Source organism: Macaca fascicularis, chromosome 5 (assembly GCF_037993035.2).
Source record: "Macaca fascicularis isolate 582-1 chromosome 5, T2T-MFA8v1.1".
Lineage (NCBI taxonomy): Eukaryota > Metazoa > Chordata > Mammalia > Primates > Cercopithecidae > Macaca > Macaca fascicularis.
The window spans coordinates 68390729-68406090 of NC_088379.1; the positions used below are offsets into that span (position 1 = coordinate 68390729).

The following is a 15362-nucleotide window of genomic DNA, read 5'->3' on the forward strand; positions in this document are numbered from 1 at the left end:
CACTGGCACGATTTTGGCTCACTGCAACTTCCACCTTCCTGGTTCAAGTGATTCTCCTTCATCAGCCACCTGAGTAGAGTACCTGGGATTACAGGCGCCCCCCACCATGCCCGGCTAATTTTTGTATTTTTAGTAGAGACGGGATTTCTCCATGTTGGCCAGGCTGGTCTCGAATTCCTGTCCTCGGGTGATCCAGCCCCCCTCGGCCTCCCAAAGTGCTGGAATTACAGGCATGAGCCACTGCGCCCAGCGGAGTGAACGTGCTTTGAACATGAAGGAAGAGGCTGGAGCCAAGGAATTCCAGTAGTCTTTAGAGGATAGAAAAGACGTGGAAATGGATTTTCTTCTGAAACCTCCAGAAGAAACACAGCCCTGCCAACACCTTGAGTTTTAGACTTGTGACCTCTAGAACTGTAAGATAATAAATCTGTGTTGTTTTATGCCACTAGTTTTTTGGTAATTTGTTGTAGCAGCAATAGGAAATTTATATGATAGGATACTTTGGCCAGGCTTTGTTAAAATATATCTGAGTATCTGGAGGAATAGAATCAAGAGTCCCATATTCTATGACCAACATTACGTTTTAACTATGCATGTTCTGGCCAACATAATGTTATCACTATACATTCTAAGGGAATATAAAATATGTTGGTGTGGTCTTACAGCTTTGTTCCACTGAAGACAGAGAGGTCTAGTAATTTGAATGGGCATTAGAATATTTTGTTTTATATTTATGTGTATTTTAATATGGAACCTTCCCAAATTCTTACCTAAATTGAGTTTAGATTCTATATTCACTGCACAACAAAAGTGTTTATATTATGGAAGTCATTTTTAAGTTATATAAAGAACTATGTCAAAAACAAATACCCTACAGTGTTTTTAATGAACTAAGAAGAATCTGCTTCAGTACTCAAAAATTTTATTTTGTTCTGGTTGGCATACTTAATAACCTGTATGTAATGATTTGCATTAGTGGGTGTTTTGCATAGATCACTATGCTACATCTCTCTTTGAATTAGCTTTACTGAACACCACATTATATCATTATATTTAGAAGCATCACGTTAAGTACCTTTAGAATCATAAACATGTTTAATCCCAAATCCTCTATTTATGAGCTGTTGGTACTTAAATCATAGAGGCACTAAATATATTTACAAATGTATTTATATATGTAATATATATAATTTATTAATTTATGTGCAAAATTTATTTATCTACTTCAAATAAAAATAAGATACAATCTACTCTAGGCGGCTATGACAGCAGTGGTAGAGAGTGGTAACTGATGAACTAATGGCAATGAAAAAATGAAAAAGGATTAATAGATTGAAACAGGATTAAATAAATAAATAAGTAAATAAGTAAATAAATAAATAAATAAACTAGTCAGGTATAGCGTTGCCCACCTATATTCCAGGGTACTTGGGAAGCTGAAGCGGGAAGACCTCCTGAGCCCAGGATTTCAAGGCTGCAGTAAGCCATGACTGCACCACTGCACTCCAGACTGGGTGACAGAGTAAGACTCCATATCAAAAAACAAAACAAAACCAAAAACATAAACAAAAACAAAAACAAAACAGAACAACAAAAAGGAACTCAACATAGAAGTCTAAAGCTAGTTAGATGATTTTCAACAAAGGTTTCAAACATATTCTGACCTTTTTCCGTTAAATAACTATAGACTTTCTCTATAAAGTATTGTTAATCAACCTTGTTTCCAATATTTTTAATAGATTTTATTGGATTGCAGATTGCTCTTACCTATTTCACTTCTATATCTATGGCAAGTTTCTACATTTGCAAACATTATATTATAGCAGTCAATTATATGTAGCCGTTACTTCAAAAAGCGTATTAAAATGATATTGATTGCACTGCTTAGCAATTTTCACTTGCCCCAGTTCCTCCTTGAATTTACAAGAATTGGTTATTTTTTGTATCATTTTTGCTCATAAAATATGTAGTTAATCATTAAACTTGAGCTAGAATCAGACTTGTAATATAATGTCATAAAGGTTTTTTTCAAGTTTACTCAATTCTGTTTTTTTAAATAAAATTTCATCTACAAGTAAACTGACATTTGTCAGTTTTATCCATAAATTTTCAGAAAGTAATATTCTATTATGTTTTTAATGATGATGTTACATCTTCACTATGTGTCAGAAATATCTTATATCACTTTCCTGTTTCATTGACTTCCTGATGGATTGGATCTTTTTTTTTTATTATTGGACACATACCACATGCTTGTTCTTTTTCTAGCTATAGAGGAAACAAAGATAAATGAGGCCACTCTCTGTGCTCAAGAGTTGTATAATCTGAAATGCAGGTATATAGATTTTCAGAGGAACGATCTTACTTTCTATATCTGTGATATATAATACTTTCTCCAAACAATTTATTTTTAATATTCCTAGTTGTATGGTCACTGGCCAGGACACATGGAATTGTTGATTACAATAGCCCAACTCACTAGTGCTTGGCACACAGTAGTTTTTCAGCAATATTAGGGAAAAAAAGGAAAGGAGAGAGGACGAGAAGAGTTGCCAACAGCACTTTTTCTTTCAGTGGAGAGACCTATTAAAAGCCCATGAGATGGAGAGAGAGATGTCTTGAGTTTTGAGGAAAGGAATGTGCTGAGACAAAAAGGAAGAGACTTATATATGAGTCCTTCAGATCTCTCCTGTGTTACTCCACATGAATGTTTTATGTTACTTTTTACAAGTTATTATTTATTAATCATGATGTATCAAAGTTTGTGAAATCTATACATACATAATTTTAAATATATATAAACTAGAGGATATTTATGGCTATCTGTATCATAATATTTGCTTCAAAGTGTTTACATGTGTATTCCTGAATAGTAGAAAAAATTGAATTTGCATTGAGCATGCAGGATATTTCTCAAAATCCACAGTTCATCTGAATAGTGTGCAGAATATGAATATGGTGCAGCATGCAGAGAGCAATCATTATGTGTGTACTGTTAATCATTGTGAGGATTTATCTTGGCTTATTTTCAGAAGACAATTTTCCAGTTTCACCAGTATAGAAGTATGTAGAGATATTTCTTATATATTTGAATGCTGTCATATCAATGTATCACGGTAGATCAAAAATAGTTGTAAAACTTTGTTTTAAGTAATACAACTAAGAGTTGATACAATTTCATGTCACAGAATGTGCAATAAAAAGTTGCTTAATTTTTTTTCAGAGACAGTTGTTTCTCCTACTGCTTTTTATAATCAGCTTTGCAAAGCACTAAGGAAACAGCAAAAATTAAGACATTTATATACTCAAAGAAGAAATTAGATAATCTGAATAATCTTTAAAATAATTTTATGTGAGATGACATTAAACGTAACACTCTATTTAGAGCTATTCTTTCATTATTTTATGGAATAATACTCAAGAATACAATCTCCGAAGAAAGACTGCTAAGGTCTGCCAATTCCTGGTGGACTGAACTGGGATAATTAACTTCTGTGCATCAAAAAGGGACGATAATAGTTTCTACTTCCTAATGATGTTAGGAAGATTGAATGAGCTAATGTATGTAAAGTGCTTAAACTATAAAGTGACACATAATGTTTCTTATAAATGTAACATATTATGTACTCTTATGGTACAGCAATTACAATAGCCTCTTTCTCTATGTATACATACGTATATTTGTTCATTCACTTAGCCGATAATGGTTAAACAATTCTCAAAGTAAAATTTGGACTTAGTTCTTTCTAATAACTGAAATTTATTCAAAATACATCTTGGGCACTTTGCAGCCAGTTATTATTTACATTTCATTTACTTTTTAAAATAAATAGAAATCTAGACTACTGTTCCAGTGGAACAAAAAATGTGGGTTTTATGCCATTTAAACTTATGATGATAGATATATAATGATATGTTTTGTCAGCATTAGAAATTTCTCTACGTGATCTGTTGGAGTGAAACATGGCCTTACATGTGACTTCAGCAGCAGATATTTCCCACAACTGAAGAATGTGTGGTTTGATTCACTAACATTAGTCCCATGGCTTAAAAATTAAATATCTGGTAACATTACTAGTGTGGAGCAGAATGCTGTGATTTGGCTTTTTTTCTGGACTTTAAAAGGTTGACCAGCTGCAATCATTAATCCTGTATTTTTTCTAGTTCCAGCCTGTCATGTTGCTGTTAGAAATGATGCTATTTAAAGATATTGTGATTGGGATGTTTATGAGAGCTGCTGATAAACACTACTCAGGTATCCCAGTCATTCTGTAGCCAGAAAGTTTATTTTTTGTGTCTACTGGCATAATTTCAGATACTGAAGAAATCATGTCAGATGGTCTCAGCGAGAATATATTTAGGCAGAGAACATGTGGTGGTCCTGAATTTTAATAGTATAATAGAAATTCAATCCGTTTCTTTAAACAATTGATAGATAAATAATTTATTATCACAATTCCTAGTGAATTAAATGATTCCTGTTGTTCATTTGGCTATACAAGACAAAGATCAATGAGAAGTGAGAAAGGAAAATGAGTAGGTTCTCTACATTTATGATGTGTTTGTTTTGCTTTTAAAAATGCTTGGTGAGATTGGTTTAAATTGTGAAAATTTTGAAATAATTAGCAATTGAATTAGAGTTTGCACTTTACAGCCTTGTTACCATTAATGACTTAATCTGTGGTTACCAAAACCCTATTTAATACGTATTTATAAGAGGAGACTAAGTTTTTATTGTTAAATATAAGCTATAAAAAGTTGTTTCTGAGCTAATTATGACTTAATTTCCTGTAAAACAAACTGCAGTATTCCATAATGGAAGTTTAATACCAATAAAACATTATTGAAAATTGCATATGGGACTATATTATCTTGAATATAGTATAACTGAGTAATAGTGAGTTGATCAAAGTTTTCCAAATACACCATGCTATCTGCTAGATATAGCCTCATTTTATTCTAATACAATACTGTAAAAATTATTTAAATTCTGTTTCTCATACAAAGGGGATTGTGGTTATTAAGATCAAATAATCATTGACACTTAAGTCTCTGTGTATTAAGAATTCTATTATAGGGTAATAACAAGTAATGAATGGAAAACAAATTCTATGATAATTTATTTTGTGTGAGATTAATTTTGCTATTCAGAAGGAGGCATATTGTCATTATACACCTTGTTGCATTTAATATTTGTTTTTGTAATTTGCAGTGTTATTTTAGAGAACACTGACTATGAATGCCAGTGATGTAGTTTTCTATTTTTATTATTGTCATTTTCTTTTCAAATTAACATCAATGTGAATGTGACTTCAAAACAATATTTAAAGAATATGCTTTGAACTATAAAGTATAATCACATCAGAAATTATTTCTTAGCAATTAAGTTATTTTCATTTCCTGCTGGAAGCAACTAATTTTTAATATTTTCTGATTTTCAAGTATTTGAAAAAAACAAACTCTACTGAATGGTACATTTTAGTTTATAAATTCTTTTTATTAAAATAGATATCCTTTCTCTAGAACTACTGTCATTTAAGGCCAGGTTTTGGTAAAATGGTCGTTTCAAAACTTCACTGAGGTCATATATCAAAAGATCCAGTTGCAGGCTTTTAAGATGGAGTGATTGTAGGTTTTTGTCTGAGTGAGCAGATTGAATTTTTATTTGAGAAAGAAACCTTTAAAATACCTTCTTTCTTTAGTACAGAAAATGGTTGGTACTAAGTGTGTTGAGAATGCACTGTTAGTTTCTTTTCCTGGTCCAATAGTATCAAATGACAACACAGTAAGAAGGATATACTAAGTATGTAAGTATATAAAATTTATATTGTGTATTATAAAAATATAAAGTGTATAATATTACACATTTGTGAGTGTGTATGTTATAATAGATCTGTCTTACTTTTTTGTTAATAATTTTGAATAAGTTTATAATTCAATAACTGCAATTCTCGTTTACTTTAGGAAATCTAGTTACTCATTTCCTTACATTCAAATGCTAATATGTATCCCAAAACAAAGATAGTAAAGTAATCACTATATGTAGCTTTATTAAACCAGCTGCAAAAGATGTACATGATTTCTCTTAGAGATGTTTGTATGTGTATGTGGTGTGTATATATGTATATATAAAGTAAAATATGGATTTATCTACATCTGCATTTCATTTAAAAATATATACATACATATATATGTAGTCTGTGGGAGGCAGTTAATTTAAATTGTCACATGATCATATACATAGTAAGGATAAATACTGAAAGACAGTGTTATACTGGAATTCAGTATAGACAGTATTATACTATTATTCAGATAAATACTGAAAGACAGACATAAAAATAAAAGATGCATTCACTATGCTAATGCCAATACTATTTCATCTTAGAAAATATAAACTAAAGATAAATTCATTGGCTGTAGGTTTTGTAATTTTCCATGTTTCTCTGGAAATACTATAACTATAGCTTAGGTTTTTAGATTAGATAGGGCTTGTCTTCCTATTTTTCCCTCTTCCCTTTTCCACCTTTGTGAAGAAGTGAAAGAATGGAAAATCTTATGAAGAGAGTCATAAGACACATAGATTTAAAACCATACTTCATCTTTCATCATTTCAAAAGTCTGTTCTTTACTGAAAGAATACATTTTATCTTAAAAATACACTCAAGTCAGGTGCAGTGACTCACGCCTGTAATCCCAGCACTTTGGGTGGCCGAGGTGGGTGGATCATGAGGTCAGGAGTCGAGACCAGCCTGGCCAAGATGATGAAACCCCATCTCTACTAAAAATACAAAAATTAGCCGGCACAGTGGCGGGCACCTGTAACCCCAGCTACTCGGGAGGCTGAGGCAGGAGAATCGCTTGAACCCGGGAGGCAGAGATTGCAGTGAGCGGAGATCTCACCACTGTACTCTAGCCTGGGAGACATAGCAAGACTTCATGTGAAAAAAAAAAGAATACATTCAAGTTTTATAATTATTAAACATACATATACATATAATTGCCTACATAAATATGAAGTTATGTGTGGGTATATGTATATATATATTCTTTGACTTTTTTTTCCAGTAGCTCTTATTTTATACAAATAGTTAGGGGTGGTAGTCACTTGACTTCTAATTCTTTATTTATTCTTTGCTCCAGAAGTCTCTAGATTTCCTTGAAATTCTTTAATAATACTGTTTATTCATTTTACTATTCCTTGTCATATTTATATGTCAGATACATATTCAATATACACTAGATTCAAATATAGTTCTGCCTATACTGTGCTGTGCCAAAAACAAATAAAAAATGTATTGCTTTGAAGACATTTATACTGAAATTAAACAATTAAGTAACTGGATGACAGGTGGTGAGAGCCACTCTTGGAGCAGGAGGTTACAGATAAGTAAAGTGAGGAGACTAGAATGATCCATGTGATAATTGATTCAACTTAACAACTATAAAGTAGGACCATGTGCTATATATTCTTTATTAGCTTTAAATCCCAGAAAAATAAGTTATGCATATTAGAAATATTAAATGCCATTCTATGTTCCAGGAATTTTAAAGGCACATGAGATATATAAATAAATAAGACAGTAAAAGTATTTCCCATCATAGAGGCTATATTCCTGTAGAATATAAAACAATTCACAAGTAAAGAAATAAGCATATAATTTCAAGCAGTGCCATTATAAAGAAAAATAAGAAATTAATGAATGGTCAATCAGTCAGGAAGTGAATTCTGGAAATATGACATTTTTTAAAGACCTAAATAAAGTGAAGAGCAATTTAGATGAAGATAAGGAAGGACATTCTAAACTAAAAGAAATGCAAGTGTAAAGGGTCTGAGGCAGGACGAATTTAGAGTGCTCAAGAAACATGTAGAAGGTCATATCCGTGAAAGGGAACAAGAGATAGTGGAGTTGATGACTAGAAATTTAGGCAGAGGATAGAGCATGTGTGACCTAGTAATCCATAAGGCAGGGCTTATGTGACGTGACCAAATTATAACATGAACAATAACACACTGGCTCTTCTTAGAAAAACTCTCTGAAGTTCAGGAAGGTATAAAGAAGTAATCCAATAAGGAGAAAAATCATGGTGTTTTCAACGAGGGTGGATGCAGTTGCATATTTTACGAAGTTGTCAGAAAAGTCTTCTAAGGACTAAGCAAACAACAGTGAACCAGACATAAGATTTTTCTAATTTTATAGATTATCAGCAGACTAAACCAAATTATGCATGAATGAGAAAACAAATCAAATTACCAAGAAATACCTAATGGTCAGGAAAATACCAAATATAAGTAGAAATAATCCTCAGAGAAAGGCAAAGTTGCTAACAAAGATTAGGATAACAGGCAATAATGAGCCACAGATTCAAGACAGCAGCAGTTCAGTAAACCTCAATACTGATCCAACTTCCAGCCTCAGCTTTCCAAGTTTAATTTTTTATAAAAGAAGCATTAATAATAATTCTTTTTAAAATAGTAATAATAATAATTTTTAAAAAGAAGAATTAATCCTAGTATGGTTTGCCTTAATTATTTCCTGAAATTTACTGACAAAATGATTCCACCAGAGTCTTTACTGAATATACAGAATCCTTCGTCTCACTTTGACCTACAGAGTCAGAATTTTCTGGAGAGAAGCCTAATACTCTGTGTTGTTTTGGAATACTGTAGTGGCCTAGACCTGCTTCATTAATAAGAAGTACTTTAATATGATAAAGTGTGCATAGCAGTGAGAAGTAGGGGCTTCCAGCTGTCAGATACTGACAGTTCATTTGGCCAAATTTTAATCTATAGAATCAAATGTAAAACACGTGTATTTTTAAATCTTGTGTTTAAATGAACTAATGCATTACTGATGTGTAGGGACTTCTGGTGGAAAGTTTAAAAATTGTCATCTGATGAAGTTTTTAACCCATTCATGGACTGTCATAGACTGAAAAGATTTTAATATTGTTTTATTTACCTCTCTCTAGTCTTTAAGACTTAATATGGGTATATACATCAAATACATAGAGTTTTATTTATTTATTGTTTTAAATACAAGTAACCAATACTTGATTCTATTTGTAATTTACTGCCTACACAAAAAGTATTGGCTATAGGGATGCATGAATGGTATTTTCTTATTCCATTTGACACAAATGAGGTTCATGTTTTCATCATGTTCACTTTGTTTTAAAGAATAAGGAAGACATTGTTCTATACTAAGTGTAACTATCGATGTTTTAATCAGCATTTGAAAGCGTGGCATTTTAATTAATAAAATGAATAAAATCAATCAAATTTACTCATAACCTTTTATTAATGTAGAGTCATGACAGCCTTGGATGCAGAAAACAAAGCATCTTATCTGTGTAAGCACTTTGCCTTTGGATCTCATCAAACATTTAAAGCAGTGCCAAGTTCAGTGAAGAAGCTACAAATAATTTTGACTGATAAAGGATGAAACAGTTAAAGAATTGTGGAAAGTTCATCATTGAAATCTTCTTAAACAATTTTCTAATATTTTACAACTGATATTATTACAAATAGTATTTATTTGGCACCCACCCTGTACCTGACATTGTACCTGAAGAATAAGATGTCAACCTTAAAAAATATGAATTTATATTATTGTTCCTATTATAAAGATTGAAAGTACATTTATAAAAGTTAACTAACAGAATTACATAGAAATGGCTGGCTGCCAAAATACTTGAAGTCAATTCTATCAGACTTCAAGCTATCTGTGCCATGGCAGGCCTTTCCATCTTGGAACGCTGTGCCTTAAACTAGATTTCTATATCTGAAAAGTAAGGAAGATATATTGTTTTATACAACCGATGGCAGGATTTTGTATATCACTGTTTGTGTCATTGGGATATTAGAGGTTTCTACATTATATCATTATCGATAAGTCAAACAGACACAGATGAACAATTCAGTACATACTAGACATAGGTGCTGGAACTGAATAATCAAGTTCAGTTGGATGGCTGATGGTGGGACCTGCCATTAGAGTGGGAGTTTACAGATAAGTAAGGTGTGGAAGCTAGAATTATTTATGTAATAATTATTAGAGTTGGCAACATCAGTATATATGTATCTTTAGGTTAATATAGATATAGGTAGTTATGTATAGGAATATGTATAGATATACACAAGTTAATATACACATTTATGTCCTTGTCCTTTCAGTAAGAGGGCTTAAAAGCAATGGCATCTCAGTGGCAAGAAACACACTCAACACCCATTTCTTGGTTTCTAATGCCTTTTCTAATAAAGGAAACCAGTGCTCCTTACAGAAATGAATGACTCTAGGACTGGAGCAGTGAATAAGCAAGATGAGCATAGAGTATCTGGTCTTTTAGTCCCAGAAGGTAAGAAAATATTGTAGAAATAACAAACAGACAAATCCATAATGATAGGGGTATATCAAAGAGACATAGGAGCTCTGAAAGAGCTTCCAATGGCCAAAGCATTAGCAAATTCAGTAATAAAATAAAGTATACAATTATATACAAAGGAGTAAAAATATCCATGTCATACTGATGCAAATAATTACATAAATTTAAAAATGAAGAAAAATAGACAAATTTCTCCTGCAGAAGAATTTCTAATGATTTAAGTAGATATTCCACTATCAAGAAAGTGAATCATAAATTCCCACTCCTTTAATGTGGGCTGCAAATAGTGACTTTCTTCCAAAAAGTACAATATTGAATGCTGGGGAGAAAACAATGTTATAGTGGAGAAACAGTAAACACTACGTCACTCAGGAAATCAAGGTTAACATAATGGCGATGATACGTTGGTAGTGTGTACCCTCAATATAATGTAATAGGATTGGCAATTTACTTTCGTGGTCATCCCCCAAAAACCCCATAACCCTGTTTTAATCATGAAAAAATATTAATCCCAACTGAGAGACAGTTTACAAAATACCTGACCAGTGTGCTCTAAAAGTGTCAAGGTCATCAAATCAAGGAAACTTTGAAAAACTGCTATAACAAAGAGGAGCCTAAGAAAACATGATGACTAAATTAATATGGTTTGCTGGATGGAATCCCAGGACAGAAAAAGGACATTAATTAAAGACTATAGGAATCTGAATAAACTGTGGACTTTAATTAATAATAATCTATCAGTATTGGTTCATTAATTGTGACAGATATAATGTATTAATATGGTATGTTTCTAATAGGCGACACTAAATGTAAGTTATGTGGAAACTCTGTTATCTTATTTTTCTATAAAAATTTCTATATAAATTTAAAACTTTAAAAATTTGAAACAGACAAAACAATTAGCTCATAATGGGAACTGTAGTAGCCTAAAGAATCTCCATCTTGCATATCATACTAGTATACAAAGTTAGCTCTAACACAGACGCTACAATATGTGAAGAATTTGGAATATTTCCACATATCTGAAAACTACAACTCAGAAGTTTTAGAAATTATTTTGTACCCTTCACAGCTTGATTTCTTTGGTATTTTTTTTTTCTATCCTTATACAGGGACAGTGATAGTTTTATGATTTGACATCACCCATAAAAATTTTACAAGCATAAATGCTCTAAGTCATCATTCTCATTTGATACCAGACTTAAAAGGTTGAGCAGGCAGAGAATGAGCAAAAGGTATCAGCGAGGGAGACAAATAAGATAAATTGAGCATGCTCCTTGATGATGACAAACCTGGTTACAGTTATTTTAATGTGCATGATACTTGCAGTGGTGTAGGATTGCTGCCATTCACAATTTGTGCATCATCATTATGTCCCCAGGAGCTGTCATCAGCTTTACCCAGAAGATGCAAAGATGCTCTTGTCACAAAGAAAATTATCCCTGACCTACTCTGAGCTCAGAAATGGTCTTCTCCCCTCATTCTAAACCAGTATTTTAAAGCACATTCTTAGCCACTGAACTACACTGGCATTTGTTAACTTAAGTGTTTGAAAGTGAAATAGTTTATGCTTTACTTTGATGAATGCAAGTAAATAACAAAGTATTGCACTTTAGGCTGATTGTGTCTGTGTTGGTATTTATTTGTTGTCTTTACCCACAAATGATTATTTTATTGAAGAACTGATTAAGTTTTAAAATTAAGTGCACATTTCAAACTAATATTATCCTATGATGAGATAAATTCAGGTTTGAATGATATTTAATTATATATGTATTTGCCATTCATTCATCCATCCATCAATTCAATCAACAAATATTCATTAAATTTCTATATGCTAAACAATTTTCTCATCTTGGAAATGTAGCAGTGAACTAAACTAAACCAATTCCTGCCTTCATGGAGCATATTATTAAACAATTTATGAATAGCAAGGTGGTAATACCATCAATTCATTAAGTAAAAACTGACAGCTATCTACGAGAAATAATTAAATATAAAAAAATGATTTCACTATAGTAAAGTGAGTGAAGAACTCTGAAGACTTAGTCTTTCTTTGGGTTTTTTACTGTTGTGTTATGCAATACACATGTAGTGATACTGGGAAATTGAGTTTAATTCATGATTCAAGATAATTCATACAGATATTCACTATTGAACAAAATATATTCAAAAATTCACTGTCTTCCTTAATCGTCTGTTGTTTCTATTTCAGTAGTGTTAGCACTTTTCAATAAACATTACAGTGAACTGGGGACCCATATCTTACTCTTTTATGTTGCCATGTCTTTTAGACATGTTATCTATACAAATGTCAGCAGATTGATAAAAAGAATTTTGACTCAAATATTCAGATGTTTTTCAAACTCAAAATATCCAGGCATATTCGAAAGAACAGATATATAAGTCCTATTTTCATTAGACAAGTAGTGGTTTCATAGACAGTATATCAAATTGTGATGATCACCAGAAGTGATTATGATTCTAAGGAAATATTTGAGAAAAATGAAAATTAAAAAAAGTTTATTTTATTTGCTATTATTTTAAAGTGTACCATATCTTTGGTGGCATGTTTCTTAAGGAACCTGCCCATGTTTAATATATACATTTATTAATGATTTTAGGATTCATGTAATTTCAAAAGTAATAAATTATAAAAGAGAGTTTGTGTTGTACAAATGCGGTAATATAATCATGTATCTATTAGCATAATGGGATATGTCATACAGAGCTCATACATTTTAGAAATGTAGAAGATATGTAAAATAATCAGGAGTATCTTTATTCTATAAAATATAAAATAAAATAATTTATGTTTCGAAACTACTTAGAAAAAATATGGACTACAGCTTTATCATGAAAAAATCCTGAGGATATTTAGCTGATTTATATTTGTAAAAAATCTTCACAATCTTTAAACATTATATAGAGAAACTAAAATTTAATTGGGTTTTTTTTATAGTGCTACATTCTCAAAATGCAATATATGTAATACACATAACAGGCTTACTTTTAGGGCCTCATTAATCACACTGCTCCTTATTTAAACTATTTTGCAGCTCCATCTCCAGTTACCAATGTGAAAAAAGGGAAGATTGCAAAAAACAGCATCTCTTTGTCTTGGCAAGAGCCAGATCGCCCCAATGGAATCATCCTGGAGTATGAAATCAAGTATTTTGAAAAGGTAAGACTAACAGAATAAAAAAAATGTCTTCAGTTTCTTTTTTTCTTTTTTTTTCCCTTTAGCAACTGCAATTATCCAATTTGTAGAAGAGTATGTTGCAATTTTATGTATAAATCAATGACAATTGATTCTGCAGTCATAATTATGGACGCTAGAAGTGTACAGGGAGCTCTCTATTCATGTTCTGCTGCTGCCAAATAGTTTACACAGCTTAGATACTGCCATATAGTCTAATATTAGCTTAACTGAGTTGAACAGCATTAAAAGATGAAGTCATAGGACATTTGAAAGTGTTACAAAGACTTAAGCTATAGATTTTCAGTAGTGACTGCAGTGTGCTAACAGAGAAATCATATGTGCTTATGGCTAGTAACTCAACATAACACCTATACTAGTAAGGTAATATGGAAAAGATAAGACACATATATCACATACAGTTTTTAGATTCTTAGCAAACATTTGGCACTGTAGTATAAAATTTATGTTTAAATTTCAGGTTAAAAAATAAAAACATATGTGCATCACATTCCCCATATTTTCTTGATTTCCTCTTGTTCTATGAGTCTCTTAGAGATACTTTTAAACATTTTGCCATAATAGCTATTGAGGTCAGGTCTCAAGGTTGTAATAAACTCTTTTCCTCTTTTCTGAATTCACAAGCAAGTGAGTTATCGATGAAAGAGTCATACAGATGGAAGCTGAAAAAGCTTGTAATTTCTAAAACTGGGCTGGAATATGTGGCTTACATATGTAGCCACCATGAGTCTTCCTGCTACTTCCGCCTCATTCATCTGTGATTTTTCTACTGGCTGGATCTGAATGTCATACACACCTTAGGACAACCTGAGTTCTTAAAGAGGAGATAAAGATAGATGGGAACCCAAACCAGCCTCTGAGAACTGGGTTGGAGACCCTGACCCAGAAATGTTGGTCCTATGGATGTAGGGATAGAAATGAACATGTAAAAAATGCAGGCATGAATATCCCAAAAAAGAAGAGAAGGACTGAGTCACACGACTTACTCAATGGCTTTTCCAGACTCACAGACATCACTCCTTTTTTTCTGGAAGAGTAAAAGATATGGTAGGAAGTACAAAATCTTACTTTACAATACCTAAGAACTTGCCCAAGCTAGGGCATTGGAAAAGAGAGGGAGAATAAATGGTTCTCCTCACCATATATATATGCATAGATAAAAGAGTTTAGGGCCGGGCGCGGTGGCTCACGCCTGTAATTCCAGCACTTTGGAAGGCTGAGGTGGGTGGGTTGCCTGAGGTCAGTAGTTCGAGATCAGCCTGCCAAACATAGTGAAACCTCGCCTATACTAAAAATACAAAAAAAAAAAAAAAAAAAAAATCAGCTGGGTGTGGTGGTGGGCACCTGTAATCCCAGCTATTCGGGAGGCTGAGGGCAGAAGAATCGCTTGAACCCAGGAAGCGGAAGTTGCAGTGAGCCAAGATCGCACCATTGCACTCCAGTCTGGGCAACAAGAGCAAAACTCAGTCTCAAAGGGGGAAAAAAAAAAAGAGTTTAGGTAAGTGTATTGAATATTAATTTGTCACAGTATAGAAAATTTAAAAATAAATTTTCTTCTTTCATTCATTGATTCAACAATTGCCTGTGTAAAAATACAACAAAGGATAAAACAATGGGGAGTGATGGAGAAAGGCCATCTACATATTTACAGGTTTTTGTTGTTTTTACAATGTTCATGTATTGATTATACCAGTAGATAAATAAATGATCAACCATTTTTGAAATAGTCATCTTTCTAGGAATGACTTACTGGTAGTAT

The 15362-nt window shown here is 32.3% G+C and overlaps 1 protein-coding gene across 11 annotated transcripts in view; it reads left to right on the forward strand.

The window, feature by feature from the left end:
* EPHA5 (EPH receptor A5) overlaps positions 1–15362 on the forward strand; it is a 356773-nt gene that overhangs the window by 237071 nt on the left and 104340 nt on the right. For all 11 annotated transcript variants that reach the window (XM_005555196.4, XM_005555198.4, XM_005555197.4 and 8 more), the window contains one exon: positions 13443–13567. In XM_005555196.4, coding sequence (XP_005555253.1) covers positions 13443–13567 — 125 coding nt within the window. The remainder of the gene's footprint in view (positions 1–13442; positions 13568–15362) is intronic.